The sequence below is a fragment of the Malaclemys terrapin genome, chromosome 21, assembly GCF_027887155.1.
Source record: "Malaclemys terrapin pileata isolate rMalTer1 chromosome 21, rMalTer1.hap1, whole genome shotgun sequence".
NCBI lineage: Eukaryota > Metazoa > Chordata > Testudines > Emydidae > Malaclemys > Malaclemys terrapin.
This window is the reverse complement of record NC_071525.1, coordinates 20,096,633-20,121,374: the sequence shown is the minus strand read 5'-3', so window position 1 is coordinate 20,121,374 and position 24,742 is coordinate 20,096,633. Positions and strand designations below refer to the sequence as shown.

At 58.3% G+C, this 24,742-nt stretch overlaps 2 protein-coding genes across 3 annotated transcripts; both read right to left on the bottom strand.

Annotated features, from left to right (window-relative positions):
• Positions 1–5,959: 5,959 nt before the first annotated feature.
• On the bottom strand, positions 5,960–10,272 carry LOC128827292 (phospholipase A2 inhibitor and Ly6/PLAUR domain-containing protein-like). Of its 2 annotated transcripts, XM_054011150.1 has the most exons (6): positions 10,171–10,272; positions 9,618–9,725; positions 8,925–9,032; positions 8,207–8,362; positions 7,621–7,764; positions 5,960–6,725 (listed from the first exon to the last, which is right to left on the bottom strand). In XM_054011150.1, exons 2-6 carry the CDS (start codon positions 9,670–9,672, stop codon positions 6,562–6,564), a joined length of 627 nt encoding a protein of 208 aa, XP_053867125.1. In that variant the 5' UTR covers positions 9,673–9,725; positions 10,171–10,272; the 3' UTR covers positions 5,960–6,561. The 2 variants fall into 2 exon arrangements, with proteins under 2 accessions (XP_053867125.1, XP_053867126.1); XM_054011151.1 differs by lacking the exon at positions 10,171–10,272 and having other exon boundaries at positions 9,618–10,003.
• A 7,908-nt stretch (positions 10,273–18,180) lies between these two features.
• On the bottom strand, positions 18,181–22,110 carry LOC128827293 (phospholipase A2 inhibitor and Ly6/PLAUR domain-containing protein-like). The gene is made up of 5 exons (XM_054011152.1): positions 22,037–22,110; positions 21,331–21,447; positions 20,247–20,399; positions 19,319–19,459; positions 18,181–18,409 (listed from the first exon to the last, which is right to left on the bottom strand). The coding sequence occupies exons 1-5, from the start codon at positions 22,083–22,085 to the stop codon at positions 18,252–18,254; spliced, it is 618 nt and encodes a 205-aa protein (XP_053867127.1). The 5' UTR covers positions 22,086–22,110; the 3' UTR covers positions 18,181–18,251.
• Positions 22,111–24,742: the final 2,632 nt, after the last annotated feature.

Genomic DNA, 24,742 nt, shown 5'->3' with positions numbered 1-24,742 from the left:
GGGGCCTTGACAATTTGTCCCTTATATGGACTAACCTCATTCCTTGGATTTAAGCAAGTTATGTTAAATGATCACATTCATTTACATTTTGATAAAACAGCCAAAGTTTTATGGGTGGGGTAAAACATAGGAGTACTGTTAACTTTCTATAGCACTTTATGCTCTAAAAGAAGTTGGTGCCTAACTCCCTTAGGCTACCACTTTTTCACAGAGGCTTACAAACATGCTTTATTTGGTTATGTTGACTGAACTGTAAAACCCAGCTCAGCCCTTTGGCCCCCACACCAGTCAGCTGACTCCTGGGACAAGGGACCAGGCTGGATCAGAGGTGCTGGAACAATTTTTATAGTGGGGTGCTGAGAGTCAGTGACCCAATCTGTAAACATAGGATGGAAACCACTTCAAGCCAGGGGGTGCGCACTTCAGCACCATGGGCTGGAATGGTGGTGGGGGAGGGTCTGGGTCTGGCTGGAGTCAGGGGACAAAGAGACTTGGCTGGGGCGGCGCATGACTACCATGATGGGGTGAGAGGCTGAAGATCCTCACTGGAGTGAGAGAAGATAGGAGCCCAAATGATTGGACAACAGTCTACGATTCACATCAAATAGAATAAAAACTAGAAAAAATAATACATTTATAAAAAGTGCAAAATAGATTTAAAATAGTAATAATGAATAAAATACAAAAATATTAACAGACTTAAAAAAAAAGTAAAATAATAAAAACTGAAAAATAAAAGAATTGTAAAATACATAAAAAACCCTAAAAGGGGAAATAAAATTAAAAGAAACTTTTTATACATATATATATAAACAACAATAAAATCAAAAAGGAAATACAAGTCAAATATATTAAAAAGGTAAAAATATAACTATTAAGAAAAACCACACACACAACAAGAAAGAAAAAAGAAGTACAATTGTAAAACCGAGGGCGAGAGTCCATGGGGCTTGTGCTCCTATATCATAGGTGAGGAGCTCTGATGTGTGCTCCCGTGTTCCCCACTCTGCCCCCGTGTGGACAGGGCTAGACAGCAGTCTCACTCCGGCCATGCGGCCACCCCAGCCTGGGAGTGAGGGGCGGCGCCCTCCCGGGCTTCCAGACCCACAGACAAAGCCCGGGGGGAACCACTCCCATTTATACTTGCCGGACACAAGGCTCTTGCTCGTGTTGTACAGGAGGCTAAGTGACCCCCCTGTTATACACTGAGCAATGAGGGCTCCCTCCGTGTGGGGCAGAGGCGAGATCCTGCGCTCCAGGGACGAGGTAGCTGGTGGACAGACCCCGCCGGAGCCAAGCCACTCTGCCTTGGACGGAGTCATCTCCACTTGAGCAAGCGAGACTCCCCGCAACCTCCAGGCACCTCTTCCGTCAGTGGACTCCGAGAGAGACCCCCGGGACAGCGAGAGAGAGACGGGGTGTCCCTCGGCTGGGCCCCCTGGGGCGAGATTCAGCCCAGCCGCAGCGGGGTACACAAGGTACTAGGTGGAGAGGGGAAGGAGAGAGAGAGCCAGGCTGGAGGCCTCCGGGCTCTGCTCCCCTCTCTGCACCGGCCTGAGTGGGGGGCCTCAGGGCTTTTCCCAGCGTGTACCCAGCTCACCCAACCTTGTGTCATGGGTCCGGGCCAAGCCTTCGGAATGAGGGGAGAGAAAAGGGCAACGCTGCCTCTGCCCGGGCTGTGCAGGGAATCACCCCGCCCTTCTGGAACTACCTCTGGGGACCCAGCTGGGATTGTAGCTCATTGAGACTTCCAGAGCCTGGCCCCATTGCGGTCACTCCATGAGGTAGATCAGAAACACCTGCCTTTCAAATTCAACTGTATCTGGGGTGACCCCACCTGTATTTCAAGTTCCGTAATAGAGGACACTGCTGCGGGGGGAGGGGGTATTTTGGGGTGCTGGAGGGGGATGTGGGTACTGGGAGATGGTATTTGGGAGGTGCTGGACAGAGGATTTGGGGTGTGTAAGAGCAGGGGTGCCTCTCGGGACCGGGGGACCTCCCGCAGGGCGACCGGCGACAGCACCCCAGGCAGGCGCTTGCTGCGCTGGGGCCTGGAGCCGCCCCTGGTTGTCCCCCATAACGTCCATTCTTCTCCCCCCCACACCCCACGGAGCACTCCCCTTTTCTCCCCCCCAAGGAGCACCCTTCTCTCTCTCCCTCCTCCCCTCCGGCAGGGCTGGGTTGGGTGAGGGGTTGGGGGCGAGGGGGAGGCTAGCTGGCTGTCTGCTGAGGAATGAAAGTGAAAGTAACTCACTTCCTCGGCAGCCAGCCAGGATTGGAGGGGTCACGGGGCTGGGCTGGGGATAGCCAGATAGCATGTGTGAAAAATCAGGACGGGGGGTTGGGATAGGGTGAGCAGCTGTCCCACTTTTATACGGACAGTCCCAATTTTTGGGTCTTTTTCTTGTATAGGCTCCTATTACCCCCCCCACCCCCTGTCCTGATTTTTCACACTTGCTGTCTGGTCACCCTAGGTGTGGGTAATTGGTGCCCATATAAGACAAAGCCCCAAATATCGGGACTGGCCCTATAAAATCAGGACATCTGGATCCGGTCACCCTAGCTGGGGAGCGCGTCTCTCCCCCGGGCTGGCAGCGATCCATCCCATCCGGGGGGAGCTGCGCAGGGCAGGATGAGCTGCGGTGGCTCCAGGGGTGCCCCGTCCCTGAGATCAGATGCTGGGCTAACTTCACCATGGTCCGTGGGGCTGGCGGTGATGCCCATTGGCGTGTGATCGGACCTGAGGGTTTGCTGCTGCTGTTGCCACTCTGCCCCCCAAGAGGTGGATTTTGGGGTCCTGCAGTTTTCCACCGATCTCCTCCTCTACTGCAGCTGTAGGACCAGCAGGCTGGGGGGTGAGCCAAGCATGAAAGCGGTACTGTGTTGCCATTTAGATTGTCATTGAACAACGTTGTTTGCCAAAAATGCTGGCTAACAATCCCTGAATTCAATTTCAATATATTTTTTAAAATCAATATCTTAGCCAAAAACAGAAAATTAAGTTGTTGACAATTATTTGTGACAGGTTTGGGGCAGGGCGTGGGCCAGTTTTCATCAGAGAAACAAAAAATGTTGACTGACTTCCCTATAGCCCTGTTACTGCTAAATAGAGCCCTCCAACAACTGTAATATGCTCATCCCCTTACTAGTGCATAGAGCAGGGGTCGGCAACCTACGGAACACGAGCCAAAGGTGGCACACGAGCTGATTTTTGATGGCACGCTGCAGCGGGCTGAGCGGCTCAGCCCACCGCCGCTCTGGGGTTCCGGCTGCTGCCCCATTGCCAGCCGGGGTCCCAGCCGCCGGCCCCACTCAGCGCCTGCTGCTGGCCTGGGCTGAGTGGGGCTGGTGGCTGGAACCCCAGACAAGGATCCCAGGCAAGGATCACACTAAATTGATAAGATCTGCATTTTAATTTGATTTTAAACGAAGCTTCTTAAATATTTTAAAAACCTTATTTACTTTAAATACAACAATAGTTTATTTATATAATATAGACATAGAGAGAGACCTTCTACAAATGTTAAAATGTATTACTGGCATGGGAAACCTTAAATGACAGTGAACTTGGCACACCACTTCTGAAAGGTTGCCGACCCCTGGTATAGAGTGACCATCTGTTGTACTAAGATTCTCTTGCTTTTTTTCCCAGTGAGTCAGTATAGCTTTTGCCAGCCCAGAGGTTGGGCAGCCAATGTCCTACGTTTTCACAATGTTTTGTCCAACTTTCATAAAGTCAATACATGGTTAATACGAGTTTAAAAGGCCAGGGACACTTCCTTGTGAAGAGTCTGTGCAGCAGATCATGCTAGAGCTGTGAAAATGTCAGTGTTTGATGGAACTTTAGAGGCAGTGATTTATCCTGTATTTCTGGCAGTGCCCAAAATGTGCTGCTATTGCTAATGTCTTTCCAAACAAAAATAAGGCACAATAGGACTTCGGTAACATTTCTGTGCTCCCTTCATCTAGAGGAGATGATTCTCTGCTGACTTCATTCTGGTCACTTTGTGCTTTACCTAGGAGTAAAACTAGAGTCTATTTTCCCACTGCTTGGAAACCCAGCTTATTAAACTGGATAATGCCATTGATCTGTTTACAGTAGAAGGTTGATATAGAGTTGTAACTGATGCCCACGATACATTTAAAACTAAAAAGTGGCTTTGTAAAAATGACCTGGGTTTCCAACTCTATTGTGTCTCAGTCCGGGCGGAGCGCCTTGTGAGGTGTCTTCACACTAGCTCAAGGTCACAGCGCAAGAAGCTAGAGAGCCTCCTGAAGCACGGTGATCGTTTTGATTTAAATGGACTTGAACTGGACGAAGAATTGAGGACACTGTCACCAATGTTGCCACATGCAAAATCGGTGATGGACATTGTACAGTTTATTCATACCAGCAAACTTGTTGACATATATCCTAATGTGCACATTGCCCCTCGTATTCTACCGACAATTCCTGTAACAGTCGCATCAGGAGAACGGAGTTTCTCAGAACTAAAGCTCATTACAAACTCTCTCCGTTCTACAATGAGTCAGGAATGCTTGACTGGTCTTGCTATTCCTGCAATCGAACAAGACATCACTTTGTCTTTGTCATACAATGACATTATTACTGCTTTCGCAGCCAAAAAAAGCCAGAACGATTGCTTTGAATCAAAAACAAATCCTTGTTTCAATACCTCTTCAGATACATTTCCAATCAAATGTTGACAAATTTAAAAAATTGTATTATTTGCATCATTCTGTCAAATCAGAATTTTTTCTATAGCGCTACTTCTTTAGTGCTAGTCCATCGGCATCACAGTGTGCTTAATTCAGTGAAACTGGGTTTAATATAACGTGCACGTGGCAAGTTTTCCAATACTGTCAGCTTATGTTTGTGTTGCTAAGAGCCAGTCAGGCACAGGGGCAGCAGTTTAATAATCCCGCCTAGGGCACCATAAATCCTAAGGACGTCCCTGAACAGGGGTACAGTGACAAGCCATCCCTGAAATCCTCCAGGGGTTTCCCGGTCATGCTGGCAGGATCAGGGGCACTGAAAGGACGGACATGCTCTGAGTCAGTCTGTGGAGAGCCAGCCTAGAGAAAAGGGAGGGGGCGAGCTGGGCCTCGCTGCCTTAGGGAGCAGCCTGCTTTGTCTCTCTCTGGTTTGGGACGGTTCTTGGGTGTGAGCGTCCTGGATTCTAAGGGGTTGTCTGTTAGGGTTGCCAACTTAGTAACATTTAAAAACTGGACACTCCAGCAGGAGTGCTGGAACCTCCCCTGCCCCGCCTCTTCCCCCCAAAGCCCCACCCTGTCCACTCCTCTTCCCCCCTCCCCGCTTTGCTCACTGCTTTTCCCCTCCCACTCCCCGGCTGGGGTCAGGAGGGACTCACCTGCAGAGCTGGGGCTGGGAGCTGCAGCCGCCCAGTGAAGGTCGGAGGCAGCCCCGGTGCAGTAGGGGCTGGTGCGGGCGATGACCCAGCGCCTCCCCACCTCCCCCACCTCCCCCATAAGCAGATCTGACCGGACACTGTCAGGTTCCCTTTTCGACTGGACTGGACTTTCCGGTCGAAAACCAGGCACCTGGCCACCCTAGTGTCCACTTTAAATGTGGCCACTTTGCCATTGTAGTGCTTCAGTGTAGACACAACTACACCGAGGGGCGGGGTGCGTCCATTGCCGGAGTTAGTCCATGTCCCCGAGAGGTGGGAGCTGGGACGTCTGATTTCTCCCTGTCGACCCAGTGCTGGCTACACCGGGGCTAGGTCAGCTTCCTTACGGCCCCCAGCGGGTAGATGTTTTAAACTGCGGAGCGATGCAGCCGGGTTGCCCCAGGTGTTTTGTGTAGAGCTGCCCTCGGCATTAACGTCGAGTGACTCAAGAGTCTCTGTTAGTCTCTGGGAGGTGGGGGTGGGGACCAGGACTCCTGGGTCCGGCATTGACGGGGGCAGTGGTACAGACACATGTGCTGTGCAGGGAATTTGGATTTATGATGCAGCTTTATTCAATGCATTAGCGTGTGGAAATACAAAAGGTGAGAACAGAGGGTGGAGGGGTGGCAGGATGCCTGGGTTCTGTTCTTGGATCTGGGAGGGAGTGGGGACTAGTGGTTAGAGCAGGGGGGCTGGGAGCCAGGACTCCTGGGTTCTACCCCTTGGAGCACTCTCTGGGGAGAAGCTGCTAATGGGTCTCTAATACTCAGGCCTGTTTTTAAGCCCGTCGCGCTCAGTGCAAATCCCATAATGGGTCTCTGGCTTGGGCCCTGCACCAATGGGTCTCAAAGCGCTTTACGAAGGTGTCTTGGCACTGTGTGTGTGTGTGTGTGTGTGTGTGCAGGGCCGGCGCAACCCATTAGGTGACCTAGGCGGTCGCCTAGAGCGCTACAATTTGGGGGGCGGCGACCGAGGTGGTATTTCGGTGGTGGGACCTTCTGCCACCTAGGGCGGCAGAAAAGCTGGCAGTGCTCCTGTGTGTGTGTGAAACTGAGTCACAACTGGGGGGGCCAGCCCCAGGCAGGCCTTGGGGGCGGGAGGGAATAGCTCAAAGCAGGGGCGTGCCAGTGGGATGGAGCTCAGCAGGGTGTCAGAAGCCGTCCATGGTCTCCAGTCGGGTGGCCGGGCGTAACTGGATGGCCGTGATTTGATAGGTGAATACGCCCGACAACAGGATGTCTCCGGCTTTGATCTTGGCCACATCCTTGGTGGCGCATCCTCTGGCTGCGAAAGGGATTTTGAGGTCGATGCCCACTGCCCAGAGAAATTGGCATTATTATCCAGCATGGGGGGTGTGTGTGCACAGATCCGCTGGCGTGGTGGGCACAGAGCCCTGGCATGGGGGGGCACAGAGCCCTGGCATGGGGGGGCACAGAGCCCCTGGCATGGGGGGGCACAGGCAGAGCCCTGGCATGGGGGGCACAGATCCCCACTGCACCAGGTGCTGGCCTAGCAGCTGCCCCCTAGATCTTCCAGTCTCAGTGTAAAATAAGAGACGCCAGCAGGAGACAGACAACTGGCCGGAGACCGGGATGGGAGGACGAGGAAACAAGGGACCCCTTCCGCCTGCAGTCCTACCCCCGTTCCGCCCCTTCTGTCTGCGCTCCTGCCCCCTTCTGCCTGTAGTCCCGCCCCTGCTCCGCCCCTTCTGCCTGTGGCCCCGCCCACAGCCCCATCCCTTTCTGCCCATTCATCAGGGCCCTGCCCCTGTTTGCCCCAGGTCCCCTTCCCCACATTCCACCCGCCCCACAACTCGTTTGCTCCTTTCTGTCCCCGCCCCCACTGTGGCCCCATGACCGGAGCAGCTCTGTTCCCGCGTCACGGCCCCACAGGGAGTGGGACTCCTGCAGTCCCAGGGCCGCAGTGGGGTCCAGGCACTGGGGCTTCCCCCGCCACGGGGCAGCGACCCCAAGGGCGGAGGGGGAAGGCGGGAAGAGCGGAAGAAGAAAAGGGGGAGAAGATGAAGTCGTTCTGAACCATCCATCCCCTGGACCCCTTTTTTGTTTGCAGATTTTGAACACAGGCCGTTTCTCCCCCCAGCCCCGCCCACGCGCCCTGGGGGGGGGCGCGCTTAGTCCAGTGTCTGCTGGCAGGCCCGGGTGTCCCCTGAGCAGGTATGGCCTGGGGGGGGGGCCTATGGGGAACTCACTCTCTGACAGCGTCCCGGCGACATCAACGCACTGGCTGGCGGCCCCCTGGCAGTGCAGGGTGACGTTGTGGAGGCAGCGGTGGGATCCTGGGGCAAAGCACGACGGGCACTGTCCTCCGTTGGGCACGGTGCTGATTTTGGAACCTGCGGATAAAGAAGGGGGAATCAGAATCGGGGCTGAAGCAGGACGCAGCTCCTTGTGTCTCGGCGTTTCCAGGGTGGGTGGGCTGCGGTGAAGGCACAGGGCTGGACGTCAGGATGCCTGGGTTCTCTTCCTCCCAACTCTGCCGCTGACTGGCCAGGGGAGCTTGGACCTTCCTGGGCCTCAGTTTCCCCAATGGGAACATGGTGAGAATGATCCTGCCTGGTGTCCATTCAGATTGGAAGCTCATTGGGACAGGAGCTGTGTCTCCTTGTGTGTCTGGGCAGCGCCTGACGTGATGGGGGCCCTGATCTCAGTCATGGGGGGTCTGGGCAGCGCCCAGTGCAAAGGATCCCTGATCTGCAAGGGTGCAGGGCAGCAGAGAGAAAGGGCAGGGCAGGTGAGAGGTGCCAGGGTGGGGGCGGGCGCAGTCCGGGTACGTACGTTCCTTTATCTCCCCCGTGTTGCAGTTGGTCTCTCTGCACATCTTGGAGTGGACCCTCACGTAGACGCCGCCCCCGAACTCGAAGTCCAGGTCGCCCTCCAGGCTGATCAGGCTGCTGGTGCACAACTGGAGGACGCCCGTGTTCACCACGCCCCCTGGTGGGGAGGGGAAGGAGCGGCTGTCAAGGGGTGAAAGCAAGATAGCGCCTGAACCCCAACTTCCTGCCGGCTCCCTACAGCTGGATTAAGGCCACACACTCCACCCCACATGGCTGTGCCTCAGTGTTTGATCCAACCCCCCCTACCCGGAGTGAGGGTGTGTTCAAACTGGTGGCAGTAGTGGGATCCCACAGGCCTTAGCCTGGCAGCTGGGGCTTGCTACTTTGGGGGAGGGAGGGCAGGCCTGTTGTACTCTACCCCTCATGCAGAGCCCCTTAGCTGGGGGAAGAGGGGGTAGACAGAGTCCCCCTAGGGCCAAGGGGCTGGGAGTTAAAATCGAATTGAAATGCCTGGGGAAGTTTTCTCTCCTCCTGGCAATCGGCTCAGGCTCTCAGCAGACCCAGGCAGTGTCACTGTTGGTCACACTCAGGGCAGCTCCCCCCTCCCAGCAATGGGCTCAGGCTCTGAGCAGACCCAGGCAGCGTTTCTGAGATTTGCTGGGTTTTTTTAGCTGAATGCCGCGATTTTGCTCTAATCTGCACGGTACCACGGCACGTACCGAGGGTGTTCACTTCCTGAACAGCGATGCAAGAATCTGCCCCACTGCTACAGCTCCTCACTGCATTGCTTGCCCCGGGGATGCTCTGGTAACAGCTGGAAGGACGTGCTGTGAAAGGAATTTCTCCTGAGTTCTGGCAAACAATGATTCCTCGTCCGCTCCTTGCCCACCATTTACTGGCTCGCCAGGTCGTTTTCTGGCCACCGGCGTGGCTCAGATCCCGTGAGCCGGGTTCTCAGGCCCCCAGGGACCCGTTCGGCTGGGCTGGCCGCCCTGCGAGTTATTTCGAGGGCGGAGGCAGAGTCATTTCTGCTGACTCCCTCCAGCAGCCAGACCAGGAACGTCCCTGTCTGGAAAATGGGGACGTTTCCCATGGTGATTTTCTCAGGGGAACAATCCACGTGATGCTTTCCAAAGAGCTGCACAGACCGCGTCTGAGATCAGCTCTCCGTCGTGCCAGGCGCTGCACAGATCCGCCTTGAGAAACAGTTCCTCCCCAAAGAGATTACGGTCAACTAGACAGAGTGGTGGGGGAAACTGAGGCACGGAGCAGGGACTTGCTCACTGGCAGATCTGGGGATAGAACCCATTATACCCCACTTCCCCTCCAGGAGTTGGGATAGAACCCAGGCGTCCTGGCTCTTCCCACCCCCACTCTAATCCATTAGACCCCCAGAAACTCACACCACACACCATGGGCTGTAGCTAGGAGAGCCCAGAGGAGGCACAAGACAAGACGAACGTCCATGGCTCTGGAGAGAAGGGGGGGCTGGTGTTGGAGCCGCGACAGATCCACCTAACCTGGAACACAGGAAACATCACAGAGCAAAGTCTGCTTTTCTGGCCCCAGCTCTGGGAGGGGATTCAGATCCAGTGGTTAGAGCCGTTGGGGGCTGGGAACCAGGACTCCTGGGTTCTCCCCCTGGCTCTGGGAGAACCTCCCTCCCCTCCACTAGGAAGCCCCGATATTCTGTAGGGGGCCGTGGCGTTGTGCAGCAGTCTCTGGGGAGTGCCCGCCCGAGCGAGCAGGGTTGGCAGTGTCGCCCGCTGAGCCCAGCCGTGGATCGAGGACAATCCCAGAGCCAGTCTCCTCCCACCCTGCCCAGTGGCCCCCGGTTGGACAGAGGCCCTGGCACCCGCCGCCTGGCTTTCTCCTGCCCTGAGCACTGGGTTTAATCCAGCTGGGCAGGGCCAGGGGCTGGCGCGGGGCAGGGACGGCGGGGTCGGCTGGAGAGGGAATTCTCACCTGGGCAGCGGAGGGCTCGGGGGTGGGTTTGCAGCTCTGTCCCTGGGCGCGGAGATGCCGGGGTTAGCTGCTGGCTGGGGAGTGGGCAGGGGCGGGCTGGTGAAATAGATGGTGCGGCAGGCGGGCACCATGCCAGGCCGGGGCACTTCTCCAAAGCCCTCCCCCGTCCTCCCCCTGCTGAAGGGCGGCCCCCGGAGCTGGTGCAAACAGGAGCAGCCTCGCTGAGTTACTCCTGATTTACCCTGGGGGAAGTGAGGGGAGAATCGGCCCAGGGACTCCAGGGGAGTGACTCCTGATTTACACCGGGGGGAATGGGCCCCAGGGGAGTGACTCCTGATTTACACGGGGGAACGGGCCCCAGGGGAGTGACTCCTGATTTACACGGGGGAACGGGCCCCAGGGGAGTGACTCCTGATTTACACTGGGGGGAATGGGCCCCAGGGGAGTGACTCCTGATTTACACCGGGGGGAATGGGCCCCAGGGGAGTGACTCCTGATTTACACCGGGGGGAATGGGCCCCAGGGGAGTGACTCCTGATTTACACGGGGGAAGGGGCCCCAGGGGAGTGACTCCTGATTTACACGGGGGAACGGGCCCCAGTGGAGTGACTCCTGATTTACACGGGGGAACGGGCCCCAGTGGGGTGACTCCTGATTTACACGAGGGAACGGGCCCCAGTGGAGTGATTCCTGATTTACACGAGGGAACGGGCCCCAGGGGAGTGACTCCTGATTTACATGGAGGAACGGGCCCCAGGGGAGTGACTCCTGATTTACATGGAGGAACGGGCCCCAGTGGAGTGACTCCTCATTTACACGAGGGAACGGGCCCCAGTGGAGTGACTCCTGATTTATACGAGGGAACGGGCTCCAGTGGAGTGACTCCTGATTTACACGAGGGAACGGGCCCCAGTGGAGTGACTCCTGATTTACACCAGGGGGAACGGGCCCCAGTGGAGTGACTCCCGATTTCCCCAGTTCTGCACGGGGCTCGCCGGAGGGTCTGTGTGTGTAGGGCTCAGTGGGGCAGGTTCGGGGTGTGTGTGTGGGAGGATCTGAATTGAAGGGGGTTGGGAGGAGGGGGGCAGCTCCCCATACAGTGACCCCCCCCCACGGCAGAGGAGAGATGGGGGAAGGAAGCGGCTCTCCGACCCGCCCTTAGGCAGCTCCCCGGGCACACGGACGGGCAGGCGCAGAGCACCAGGCCTGGCTTCCCCACTCCCCCCACGCTGCTCCACAGGGAGGGAGCAGGGCTAAGGGAGAAATACGGGCGCCCCCCTCCCCCCGCGTCACCTCTGTGACGTGTCCAGTTTGGGGGCATCTCTGCCCATGGGTGCAGTTCAAGGAGGGGCGGGCAGGCTGTGGAGGAGAGCTCCCCAAGGGGCTGGGCACAGCTCAGCGTGTCCCCCCCTCCTGGACCAGAACCCGCCAGCCCCATCCTTGCCGCTTCCTCCCCGCAGACCCCTGGGAGACAGGGCAGGGCTGCTAGCCCCATTGTCCAGATGGGACGGCTCGAAAGTTCGCACTGCCCAGGCGGCTGCCAGACATTCGCGTTCACAGGGGTCAACATTTATCTCAGCTCCCCGCGATTTCCTGGATTCAGACGCTACCGGCGCCAGTTTTCCCGCTCGATATGTTGCAATAGCGAAGAGCCAAGGCCGTATTGCTGGCAGCCGAGTGATCAACAAGAGGTTGTGATTCCTCGGGAAAGCAGAGGGCTGGAGCTGCGAGAACCTTTTGCTTTAAAACCTTAAAGCAGCGTCCTGCTCCTCTCCCCACTCCCATTTGGCCTTTTCCTTTAGTCATCGCCACAAGGGGTGAGTGATTTCAGCATATGTATAAATGGCTGGGCTAAGGAAATGGAATCCTCCTAGCAGAACTCGTAGAGTGGGCGTCCATAGGGGCCGGCATTTCTACCAGTGCCCTGACCTTCCTCTGATCTACCTGTCTCCCTTCTTGTCCAACGACTGCGCCCAGGTGTGTAACGTGAGGTAGCACCAATGGAGCCTTGTCTCAGGCTACTTTGACCCCCGTTTCCTGAACTAATGGAAAACTTTCTCCGTTAGTGTTTGAGTTTGTGCCTCAGTTTCCTGTCTGTTACTTGCGAGGCATGAATGAAAAGGAAATGGCTAATGCTAGTATCCACTATCCTATTCATTATTCTAACACTTTAAGTCTTAGTTTAAAATACACACTGTACCTAGCCAAAACATAACCAGTTCTAGAGCCCAGTACCCATGGTACGACACTGCGCTCGCCTCTTGCCCTGCCTTCCCCTGCTAGGTGCAAGAGCCCTTCCCCGCCCCAAATTGTCTCCCCCCGAGACAGGCCAGTCCTCGACAATACCCCTCTGCCATGTACAGTCGCCAAACCTGACAGTCTCTACACAAAAGAATAAATGGACACAAATCAGACATAAAAAATTATAACATTCAAAAACCAGTCGGAGAACACTTCAATCTCCCTGGACATTCAATAAGAGACTTAAAAGTGGCCATTCTTCAACAAAAGAACTTAAAAAACAGACTCCAATGAGAAACTGCAGAATTGGAATTAATTTGCAAACTGGGCACTATCAAATTAGGCCTGAATAAAGCCTGGGAGTGGCTGGGTCACTACAAAAACTAATTTCCCGCTGCTGATACTCACTCCTTCTTCTTGTCAACTGTTGAGACTAGCCCACTTCCACCTTAATTGAATTGGCTCGTTAGCACTGACCCCCCACTTGGTAAGGCAACTCCCATCTTTTCATGTGCCGTGTATTTATACCTCCCTACTGTATTTTCCACTCCATGCATCGATGAAGTGGGTTTTAGCCCACGAAAGCTTATGGCCAAATACATTCATTCGTCTCTAAGGGCTTGGCTACACTTGCGAGTTACAGCGCATTAAAGCAGCCCCGGGTGCCCTAGCTCACTCCCTGTCCACACTGGCCAGGCACGTAGAGCGCTGGTGGTACTGCATCTCAGCAAGTGGAATAACGTTTGCTGCGCCTTGGCTACAATGCCCAGGCGTCAGTGTGAACGGGGTGTTGCATTACTGCGCTCTGATCGGCTTCCGGAAACTTCCCATAATCCCCTTAAGTCAAGTGGCCACTCTTGTCATTGTTTGGGAATCACTGCAGGACTGCGGAAATGCCCTTTCAAAGCTCCGTTTCTGGCAGCCGGCTGCTTATCTGCTCCTAGACAAAGCACCCATTACTGTGGAATGCTGTGTGTGAGAGAGAGAGGCGGGGAGAGGGAGGTCTGCTGCTGTCTGAACTTACCAGACAGCATGCTGACATGCTCTCAGCCCCCCAAAAACCCACTCTCTCTCCCCTCACATACACACACACTCCCCCCAGGGCCGCCGAGAGCGGGTTCGGGCCCCAGTGAAATTTTTTTTTCGGGTCTCACAGCAAGGGCGGACCGACTAAACAGGACTGACGAGAGGGGTGGGGGGAGCTGGGGAAGCCGGGCCCGGAATTTTTTCGGGCGCCCCAGCAAGGGTGGTCTGGCTAAACAGGGCCAAAGAGGGGGGGGGGAGATGGGCCCTGGGCCCCCTTCCGGACCACCAGGCCCCAGTAATTTTTACCAGCTTCCCCCCCCTCATCGGCCCTGCTTGTCACACTCCACCCCCCCACCCTCCCCATTTGAAAAGCACGTTGCAGTCACTTGCATGCTGGGATAGCTACCCATAATGCACCGCTCCCAATGCCGCTGCAAGTGCCGCAAATGTGGCCAGGCCAGTGCGCTGCCAGTGTGCACCGACTGCAGCGCTTTCCCTACTGCGCTCTACGAGGGCGGGTGTAACTCCCAGCGCTCTACATCTGCACGTGTAGCCAGGCCCTGAGGTGCCACAAGGACTCCTCGTTGTTTTTGTATCTCAGTGTGTTTGATTCTATATAGCATCAGTGAAGCATTTGGTCAGGTTAGAAAGGAATTTGCAAATTGAGTGTCCAATCAAGAAACACTTAACGGACAATGGACCTCGGGAGACCCCAATCCACATAAGAAGTCCTCCTGGGAATGTTCAATAAAGCATGTAAACAATGACATCGGCCTGCAAGCTGAGTCATGCATGGACATGTGACTTACCCATGTGACTCCAGACTCCATCTTGCTGCTGTGATTTTCCACAGTAAGAACAAAGGGGCATCCTTCCAGGGGCAGAGAATATAAAAGGCCCTGGAAACCCCTCCATCTTGTCTTCAATCCTGCTTCTGGTCTCTGGAGGGACTTTGCTACAAACTGAAGCTCTGAACAAAGGACTGAATGACCCATCCCAGCTGTGGATGTTGCAGAGACATGATTTGAACCTGCAGTTTATTCCATCACCGCTACAAGCCTGAACCAAGAACTTGGCCATTACTGGATGTCATTGATCCATTTAATCAGTTTTAGCTCTCATCTGTATTTCTTTCTTTTATGAATAAACCTTTAGATTTTAGATTCTGAAGGATTGGCAACAGCGTGATTTGTGGGTAAGATCTGATTTGTATATTGACCTGGGCCTGGGGCTTGGTCCTTTGGGATCGGGAGAACCTTTATTCTTTTACTGGGGTATTGGTTTTCAGAGCCATTCATTCCCATAACGAGTGGCACTGGTGTGGAAACTAGAGTGTCTGAGGGAATGGCTTGTGTGACTTGTAATTAGCCAGTGGGGTAAAACCAAAGTCCTCTCTGGCTGGTTTGGTGTGCAAAAGACCTCAGCCTGGGGCTGTGAGTGCCCTGCTCTGAGCAATTTGTCCTGAATTGACACTCTCCGTTGTGTCCCACCAAAGGCAGCATCGTTCCAGTGGCGTAGTCGGCCGGATCCCCAGAACCAGGTCAGTTAAGCTTTGGCTCAGAACCCCGCGCTCTCCACATTTGAATTTTGGGATTGAGAGTTTTGTTGGTTAAAGATCAGTGACCGTGAGCCGGAAAGCATCAGCAGAAGCAATGAAGCTGCAAGCCCTGAGCGACAGCCTGCGTCTGAACGTGATCAGAAACTGGCAGAAAGGCGAACGAGAGAGAAGCAAGCCTTGGCCCAGCTGGAGACAGAAAGACAGAGAAGGAAAGAAATGCTAAATTGGAAAGAGAAGCTGCTAACAGACAGAAGGAGGCTGCCGTGAGAGAGGAGAGGGCTCGTAGGGGGCGTATGGAGCGGCTGGCTGCTGAGAGGGGTGCCAGACTTAGGCTCCAAGACACAAACGCAAGGGAAGAACGGCAGAAACTGTATCCTCTTGAAAGTCCAGTTTGTAACAATGTTGGGATGTTGTATTACTCGGAGCAGTTTTCTGAGTTTAACCCATTGTGCTATGACCCGGGGGAGGGGGACTCTAACCTGGTGGGAAATAGCTGTTTGTCTGTGAATGACGTTTCTAAATGTCTGTCGAATGTCTCAAAGTGTCCCACCAAAGGCAGCATCGTTCCAGATGTTCACTGGCTATAAGCGGTGAGTGAGTAGATCCGAGCTGGTCACTAAGAAATAAAAGGAAAATCGCAGTCTGAGTTCTAGAAACCAGCCAGGGTTTGAATGGGGCTGTGTCACCCTGATGGGATCGTTCCTTGATACACAGGCTGGGATTCTCCTTTGCAGCCCGGACCCGCTCCCCTGGTCAGTCTTTGTCCTCCAGACGTGTTCCCAGGTGTTGGGTTGGGGGGGAGGGAGGACAGGGGATGACGTCATTTCCCCCCTTTACAGGTTCCTCCAGCTGGCTGGAAAGAGCTTTTGCTGTGATGTGAGACAAGCAGCCTCCACTCTCCCTGAGACGTCTTCATCGTATCCAGTTCCTGGGTCATCCTTGGGAGTGTGGATTCCCTCAACACTGTCTGGCTGTTCCATTGTTGTACGTGAATGGCTGGTTGTGGGTGTTCCCAACCTCACCACATATTTCAGTAACACTCACGTTTCAAAATGTCATAATTCCCCAAACAATGCTAGGGTTTCCCAGTCATGCTGGCAGGCTTGGGGGCACTGAAAGGACGGACGTGGCCTGAGTCAGTCTGTGGAGAGCCAGCCTAGAGAAAAGGGAGGGGGCGAGCTGGGCCTCACTGCCTTAGGGAGCAGCCTGCTTTGTCTCTCTCTGGTTTGGGACGGTTCGTGGGTGTGAGCGTCCTGGATTCTAAGGGCTTGTCTGTTAGAGTTGCCAACTTAGTAATATTTAAAAACTGGACACTCCAACAGGAGTGCTGGAACCTCCCCTGCCGCACCTCTCCCCACCCCAAAGCCCCACCCCTGTCCCGCCTCTTCCCCCTCCCCCCTTTGCTCACTGCTTTTCTCCTCCCACCCCCACACTGGGGTCAGGAGGGACTTGCCTGCAGAATGCCCAGTGAAGGTCTGAGGCAGCCCCATCTCAGTAGGATCCTGGATTTAGGATCCAGACTTTAGGATCCAGCGTTATTCACTGCATGGGCATGTGGAAATACAAAAAGCGGCTAATGCACCTGCCCCCCAATCTCCGCCCATGAGTGCAGTTCACGGAGGGGGCAGGCAGTGGAGGAGAGCTCCCCAAGGGGCTGGGCACAACTCAGCGTGTTCCCCCCCTGTCTGGACCAGGACTCGCTGGCCTCGTCCTTGCCGCTTCATCCCCGCACTCCCCTGGGAGACAGGGCAGAGAAACTGATGCACAGAGCAGCTGGGTGATTTACCCAAGGGGTCTGGGGCAGAGCAGGGAGTTGAACCTGGGTCTCTTGCATCTGAGGTGAGTGCACTAACCACTGGATGACACTGTCTCTCCTTGTAGGGGGGTGCCTGAGATGGGAGCAACTGGGGTTTGCCTCTGGTCCTAGGGATCAGCTGAGAGATGGGGGTGCAGCCCAGACTCCAAACAAGACTGGAGCCCCATTTGCACCAGGCACTGGCCAGACCCCCTGGGTACTGCCCCAACCTCGCACAAGACCAGGGCCCCCATTGTGCTACGCACCACACAGACTCCAATCGAGTCCAGGGTCCCCCCCTGTGCCGGATACTGCCCAGACCCAAGCCGAGATTGGGGGCCTGTGTGACGAAGTGTGTGTGTGGGGGGTGTTCTTGTTTTTTCTGTGGGTTTCCAATGGTTTGCATGCAGAGGGGGTGGGACTCAGTTTCCCTGGGTGTTACTGGTTTAACGAGGGAAGGGGAGAGGGAGTTTGTTTTTGCACAGGACCGGAGAGGGAACTTGGGACCCCAGCCAATGCCCTGGAGAATGGAGACCCCAGCGACCAGTGACCTGGTGATCCGGAGGCTCAGCTCCGGAGTCGCAGCCGGTTCTGGCCAGGGGAAGGACAATGGGCTGCGGGGAGGGGACCCCGGTGACCTGATCAGCCGGTTCCAGCCCGAGGGGCCAGAGGAGGACGGAGAAGAGAGGAGGCCCAGGTGACCTGGTTTACGACCCTGTTTCCCTGGAGAGAAGACAATGGACAGATGGGGGGCTTGGGGCTGGGGGTATCAGATGCCCAGCTGGGAAGCAGGGGGGCTCGGGGCTGGAGAGGGGGAGCAGGCAGAGCCCACCTGGATGCAGGGAGACTGGGATGTGCTGGGCTGAGGGAGGCCAGGCCTGAGGCTGGAGAGTTTCCTGTGCTGGGTTCAACTCTCAATAAACCCTCCTGTTTTACGCTGGCTGAGAGTCGCTCTGGACTAGAGAACGAGGGGGGGGGCATTATTCCCTCTGCGAGTGGAGGCCCGGGGGGTCCAGAGTGGGTGGACTCCCTGAGGGGGCCCACGGCAGAGACAGACGTGCTAAGGCTCAGAGAGGTGCAGCTCCAGGAGGTGGAGGGGCCTGACCCCGAGAGAGTGGACCCCCGAGAAGGGCTGTCGCACTGAAAGGGGCACCCCCCACGGACAGCATGGGGCCAAGAGTGGGCGCGACCTGGGAGTCCGTGGCATCCTGTTGTGCCAGTTTTGCAACAGTGGTAAAAAAGTCACACGTCTTTTCCCCCTTCATCCTCTGGTGATGCTTTATTCAGGGACGTTCTCACAGGAAATAACCTCCCCCCGCCGCCAGCAGTTTGCGGCTTGTGCCCGATGCTGGATCCCGATCCTGGATCGTGCCGAAAGCGACGGCGACAGGAGCGACCCCCAGCCGGGCTCCGTGTGCCCCAGGCGGCGGCTGGCCTGGGGCCTGGTGGCGGCGCTGGGGGCTAAGTGCTCTGCTTGGGGCCGGGGGTGGGGGCCGGGCTGCATTCGGACGTTATCACGATGTCGGTGAAGACCCCCGGCAGCTTGTACACCCCCACCTTGCTAGCGCAGGTGCTTTTCGTGGCACAGCCGCGCACGGCGTAGGTGTAATTCCGGGTGCCTGAAAGCAGAGCGGAGAAGGGCGTCGCCGGGGGGATCACGCCCCAGAGAGTCCCCTGGGAACAGCTCCCTGAGACCTTCGATTGCCACCAAACTCCGCCGGGCACCTGCCTGCTGAGGGGACGGGGACACCTGATCCCACCCCCTCCACCCCCCGCAGCTCACCAGGCGGGAGGCCCTGTGGGTCCCGGGTACCACGCTGCCAGCCACTGGGTGCCCCGGAGGCAGGTCCCAGGGCTACCAGAGCCTGGCCGGCCAGTCCGGAGCCGGGCCCTCACCCCTGTCGGTTCACCTGGCCGGCCTGCCCCGAGCTGGGACCTCACCCCCGTCGGTTCACCTGGCCGGCCGGCCCTGAGCTGGGACCTCACCCCCGTCGGTTCACCTGGCCGGCCTGCCCCGAGCCGGGACATCACCCCTGTAGGTTCACCTGGCCGGCCGGCCCTGAGCTGGGACCTCACCCCCGTCGGTTCACCTGGCCGGCTGGCCCTGAGCTGGGACCTCACCCCCGTCGGTTCACCTGGCCGGCCGGCCCCGAACCGGCACCTCCCCCTCCACCTGGCCGGCTTTCCAGAGCTTTCCCGCGGGTGGGGAATTTTCTTTGTGGTTTTTGTTCTTCTGAATCTTACCTGCATTTTAATTCCACAAGGTTCTTGGCTAATTTCCCCCCCGCAGCGCCCCGGTGAGTCTCCCCCGGCCCGGAGCTCAGTGACTTGTGTTCCACTAATGCAGCTGCCAGAGAGGACACAATGGGGGGCGAACCCAGCCCAGCCCGCGGGAGCTCGTTACAACGGGGCCTTATCCCTGACTGGGCTGTGCCTGGCGTTGACCCCCGCGCTCACTCCTTGCCCTGCCTTCCTCCGCTCGATGCCAGAGCCCTTCCCCGCCCCCATTGTCCCCCCCGCGCCGTTACCGGTTGTGATGGATCCAGCGAAATAGACGCAGTGGTTCTCGGCGCCCAGGCAGCTCACGGTCTCATTGGCCTGGCATTCGGTGCCCTCGGACACGCAGCCCGGGCACTGCAGCCCGCTGGGCTTGGGCTGCGCCCGTGGCACTAGGGACAGAGAGACACAGTCAGTGCTGGTGCTCGGAGCAGGGCAGGGCGGCGGGATGGGGCTGTGTGTCCCAATGGTCAGAGCGACTCCTGAATCTGAGACGGGAGTGGGGTGTACTGGGTTGGCATGGGAGGCGTGGGTGGGAGCTGAGGGCCAGGACTCCTGGGTTCTCTGCCTGGCTCAAGCTGGGGAGCGGGGTCTGGTGGGTTAGAATGGGGGGCTAGGGGAGCCAGGACTCCTGGGTTCTCTCCCCGGCTCAGGGAAGGGAGTGGGGTGTCGTGGGTTAGAGCAGGGGAGCTGGGAGCCAGGACTCCTGGGTTCTCTCTCCGTCTCAGGCAGGGGAGCGGGATCTCATGTGTCAGAGGGGGGAGAGGGGCTGGGAGCCAGGACTCCTGGGTTCTCTCCCCGGCTTAGGCAGGGGAGCGGGGTCTCATGGGTCAGAGAGGGGGGCAGGGGCTGGGAGCCAGGACTCCTGGGTTCTCTCCCCGGCTCAGGCAGGGGAGTGGGGTGTCGTGGGTTAGAGCAGGGGAGCTGGGAGCCAGGACTCCTGGGTTCTCTCTCCGTCTCAGGCAGGGGAGCGGGATCTCATGTGTCAGAGGGGGGAGAGGGGCTGGGAGCCAGGACTCCTGGGTTCTCTCCCCGGCTTAGGCAGGGGAGCGGGGTCTCATGGGTCAGAGAGGGGGGCAGGGGCTGGGAGCCAGGACTCCTGGGTTCTCTCCCCGGCTCAGGCAGGGGAGCAGGGTCTCATGGGTCAAGCGGGGGCCGGGCAAGCAACTGGTCCCGTACACCTCACGGCCCCCTTGTTGCACAGGTCCCGCTGGCAGCACTTGGCGGCGCTCCGCACACGCAGGCCGAAGGCAGAACTGAGGCTGGAGGATCGCGGGGGGCAGAACTTCTTCTCGGTGCAGCCCTTGTAGGTGCCCAGTTTCTGCTCCTTCCCTGGGGGCGAGACGCGGGGGAGGCGTCACCGGGCCGGACGGGCTGCGGCACAGCGGGGCTAAGGCCTGCCCTGGCTCTGCGCGGCTCCTGGAACCAGCCGGCACGTCCCTCCGACTCCTATGCGGAGGCGCGGCCACAGGGCTCCGCATGCTGCCCCCACCACGAGTGCTGGCTCCGCAGCTCCCATTAGCTGGGAACTGTGGCCAATGAGAGCTACGGGGGCGGCACCTGCGGATGGGTGCAGTGCACAGAGCTACCTGGCCACGCCTCCACCTAGGAGCCAGACATGCCAGCCACTTCCGGGAGCCACCTGAGGTCAGTCCTGCTCGGACCCCACAGCCCAAAACCCCTCCTACACCCCAACCCCCTGCCCCAGGTTCAAACCTCGTCCCGCACCCAAACTCCCTCCCAAAGCCCACGCCCCTTCCCGCACGCCGAACCCCTCAGCCCCAGCCCCACACCAGAGCCTGCACCCCGCCACACACCCCAACCGCCTGCCCCAGCTCTGGAGTGGCCTCAGGAAGGGGCGGGGCAGGGGTGTTTGGTTTTCTGCAGTTGGAAAGTTGGCCACTCTACCCAGAGGGAATGAACAGAACAGGGAATCATGAAGTGATCCCTCCCCTGTTGCCCATTCCCAGTTTCTGGCAAACAGAGGCTAGGGACACCATTCCTGCCCATCCTGGCTAATAGCCATTGATGGACCTATCCTCCATGAACTTATCTAGTTCTTGTTTGAACCCTGTTCTAGTCTTGGCTGTCACAACATCCTCTGGCGAGGAGTTCCACAGGTTGACTCCACTGCACCTGGCGTGACGGGCCCTGATCTCAGTTGGAGTCTGGGTGGTGCCTGGCGTGACAGGGGCCCTGCTGGCTGGCCAGCAGCAGAGCCCAGCCCCTCCTCCTCGGGGGCGGGGAGATGCCCGTCACCCACCGACTCTGGTCTCCGAGGTGAGGATGAGGCAGGCGGTCTGGGAGGGAGCGCAGTCCTGTGGCTCTCCGGAGCACGTCTTGTCAGCGCTGCTGCAGCGTTCGCACTTCAGGCAGCCACCTGGGGAGAGAGGGGAGGATTTGGGAGAGGGATAATCTGCAGGGCCGCTGGCCCCCCCTTAACAGATCGTTCCAGTGGGGGCACCCCTGCTGCCTGGTCACCCGCAGCAGCTGAGTAGCGGAGCTTAGATTGGGCTTGCCGTTCTGGGAGCCAGGACTCCTGGGTTCTCTGAGTGGGGAGTGGGATCTAGTGGTTAGAGCAGGGGGGGCTGGGAGCCAGGACTCCTGGGTTCTCTCCCCGGCTCTGGGAGGGGAGCGGGGGCTGGTGGGTTAGAGCAGGGGGCTGGGAGCAGGACTCCTGGGTTCTGTCCCCGGCTCTGTGAGGGGAATGGGGACTAGGGGTTAGAGCAGGGGTGGCTGGGAGCCAGGACTCCTGGGTTCTCTGCCCCGCTCTGGGAGGGGAGTGGGGGCTGGTGGGTTAGAGCAGGGGGCTGGGAGCAGGACTCCTGGGTTCTGTCCCGGCTCTGGGAGGGGAGTGGGGGCTGGTGGTTACAGCGGGGGGGCTGGGAGCAGGACTCCTGGGTTCTCTCCCCGGCTCTGGAAGGGGAGTGGGATCTGGTGGCTGGTGCTGGACAGACATTACCACTCACCCGTGGCCAGCAGCGCGGACAGCAGGCAGAGGGCCAGGTGGGCCGCCATGGTGCAGGGCAGAACGCGAGGCAGCGAGCGGAGCTGGCCGTCGGATGCAGCCAGGGCTGCGCCCACTGGCGATTTATAGCCACGAGGCTGGGCCAGGGCAGGGAACAGGGCCTGGGAACAGCCAGTTCCTGGAGGGATCCGGCTCCGGGGCCATCAATTAACCTGGCCTGGACCTCTCCCCGCCGGCCACGTCTCCCTTTCCATCCCTGCCATGCACCCCGCCTGGCCTGCTACCACGCGGCCCCTCCCGCCGTGCCCTGGGGCTGCCGCTCTCGGACTATGGGGTATCTGGGGGGCCAGGGTTGAGGTGAGGGTTTGGGGAGCCTGGGGGTGGAATATGGGGGATCCCATTTAGGGAAGCCTGCAACCTGACCAGTGCGGCCTCACCCCCCCTCCCCCATTGCCCCAGCCCGTAATCCGGCCAAGGGCCCTCCCTGCCCCCAGCCCTGGGAGCCCAGGAGGGACACAGGCCAGCCGGTGCCTCGGCATGGGGCAGGGGGCCGAGATCAAGGGGGGAAAGCAGCCCTGATGCCAAGGAGACAGGCCTGTGAGCAGCCAGCCGCAGCCACCAAGCGAGATTGTCCAGAGGGGAGGATGCGCCGGCCAAGCCGGGGCCAGGCCCTGTCACAAAGCAGACGCCCGCCTGCAGGTTCCCCGTCCGGTACGGGAACTTGGCAAGACTCCGGCTGGGGTCGCAAACCCACAGACACTCCTAAGACGTGCTAGGCGCTGGGCACATTCCCGACGGATCCCCCTGGTACCGAGTTAGGGGTAAACACACTCCCCAAAATGGTATGGGGACACCCGGACCCCGCCTAAGGCTAGGCTCAGAGTGACAGGGGCATGGCTAGAGATGGCTTGAGCCTGGGTCAACCAGGGTATTAGCCCCATCAGGGGATAATACCTGCTTTGTTACTATCCCGGTGTAAAGGCGGGGTCCCAGAGGGGTGTCTGTCTGGCCGAGGGGGGAATGGAAAGTCCCACCAGGGATTTTCTATCCCCGGCTCTGGGAGGGGAGCGGGGGCTGGTGGGTTAGAGCAGGGGGGCTGGGAGCCGGGACTCCTGGGTTCTCTCCCCGGCTCTGGGAGGGGAGTGGGGGCTGGTGGTTAGAGCAGGGGCTGGGAGCCGGGACTCCTGGGTTCTCTCCCCGGCTCTGATTCCGGGCAGAGGGCTGAGAGGGCCCAGGGGAGCCGAGCGAAGCGCCCAGGTTGCTGACGGAGGTGCGGCTGGCCTGGCTGGGGGCCAGCGTGGGCAGGACAGAGAGTTTCTGGGCACGGCCCTGGAGAAAGGCCTTTGGGACAGTCACGCAGCAGCAAAGGCAGAGGGCTGACCAGCCGGCTGCAGTGACGACCCCGCCTTGCTGGGATCTAGCGCAGGGGGTCTCGGCCCTTTTCTTTCGGAGCCCCCCTCCATATGCTCTAAAAACTCCAGGGCCCGGCCGGGGCAGGGGGGCTTGGGGCTCCGGCCAGGGGCGGGACCCTGGGGCACAGGCGTAGTTTGACTTCTGTTTTTGGGGAGGGGGCTCGGGCCGGCTCTGCACAGCGGGGTCCAGGGAGGGAGAGTCGCCTCCACTCCCAGACTCACCTCAGCAGACCCCCCACCTGCCTGGGGCTGTGTGTGGGGGCTGCTCCCTGAGGGCTCTGCCGGCCCCGGAGCCGGGTCCCCGCCCGGCGGCTCTGACCGGCGGCAGGAGCAGTGAAAGGGGGCTGGGAGCAGCCGTAACCTGGGCACCAGCAGCCGCCGGGGGAATGGCACAGCTGCCCACCCCACGGCACCACCTGCCCCGCAGTGCCTGGCTCCGGCTTCCCGCCTAGGACCTGGCCAAAGGGTGGGGCCTGAGGGTGGGGCCTGAGGGAGAGGAGAAGGGGGGGTGGAGCTGCCCCCAGGACTGCCCCACTCTGGGTAAGACACTGCAGTTTGGGGGAGCAACTCCCTCATGCCCCCTCACCTCTGCCCATGGGCTCAGGGCTTCTGCCCACATCGGGGCTTCGGGGGGGGAGCTCGGGGTTTCAGCCCCATGGGGGGGGCACGACGCCAGGGCTCGGGGTTTCAGCGAAAGGGCTCACAGATCCCCAGGGGGCTGCAGAGCCCCATTTATCTGGGGGGGTGAACCCAGGGAGGGCCTGGGGCACATTAGCTGCACGGATGGGTCTATAGGGGGACGGGTAGGGAGACTGAGGGCTGTGTATGGGGACGGAGAACAGGACAGATGGAGGCAGAATGGCCAACCCCAAAGGTATGAGATCTGGGGGACTTGTAATTTGCCGTCTGCTCTTTGAGCCATTAGGGGACCCACGGGTCACGGTTTGTAGCTTTCTCCACAGCCGCGAGGGCTTGAAATGGCCCTCTGCTTTAAGGCTGAAACCAGCCCAGACCCACCGGACTCTGGGAACGAAAACGATAATTATCATCAAAAACAACGAGGAGTCCTTGTGGCACCTTAGAGATGAACACATTTATTTGGGCATCAGCTTTCGTGGGCTACAGCCCACTTCTTCGGATGCAACTCAATTAATTATAATTCTAGTATATTATAATTATCACGAGACTCGTGACAGAACGATGAGTCGGCCCCGCTGTAGCGACGGGGGTGGCTGGCGATGGACGGATGGGTAGGAAGGTGTGCGTGGGGATGGACGGACAGACAGAGGGATGGG

Bases quoted from the DNA above. Each gene is read 5' to 3' on its own strand.
- LOC128827292 (XM_054011150.1), bottom strand. From the start codon at position 9,672: ATGGACGTTCGTCTTGTCTTGTGCCTCCTCTGGGCTCTCCTAGCTACA. The intron at 9,033-9,617 runs GTGTGTGGTGTG...TTCCTTTCACAG, and splicing joins TCTCCTAGCTACAGCCCATG to CACGTCCTTCCAGCTGTTAC. The intron at 8,363-8,924 runs GTACGTGCCGTG...CCTCCCCACCAG, and splicing joins TCAGGAAGTGAACACCCTCG to GGGGCGTGGTGAACACGGGC.
- LOC128827293 (XM_054011152.1), bottom strand. From the start codon at position 22,085: ATGGCGGCCCACCTGGCCCTCTGCCTGCTGTCCGCGCTGCTGGCCACG. The intron at 20,400-21,330 runs GTGGGTGACGGG...TCTCGCCCCCAG, and splicing joins CACCTCGGAGACCAGAGTCG to GGAAGGAGCAGAAACTGGGC. The intron at 19,460-20,246 runs GTACGGGACCAG...CTCTGTCCCTAG, and splicing joins CAACAAGGGGGCCGTGAGGT to TGCCACGGGCGCAGCCCAAG.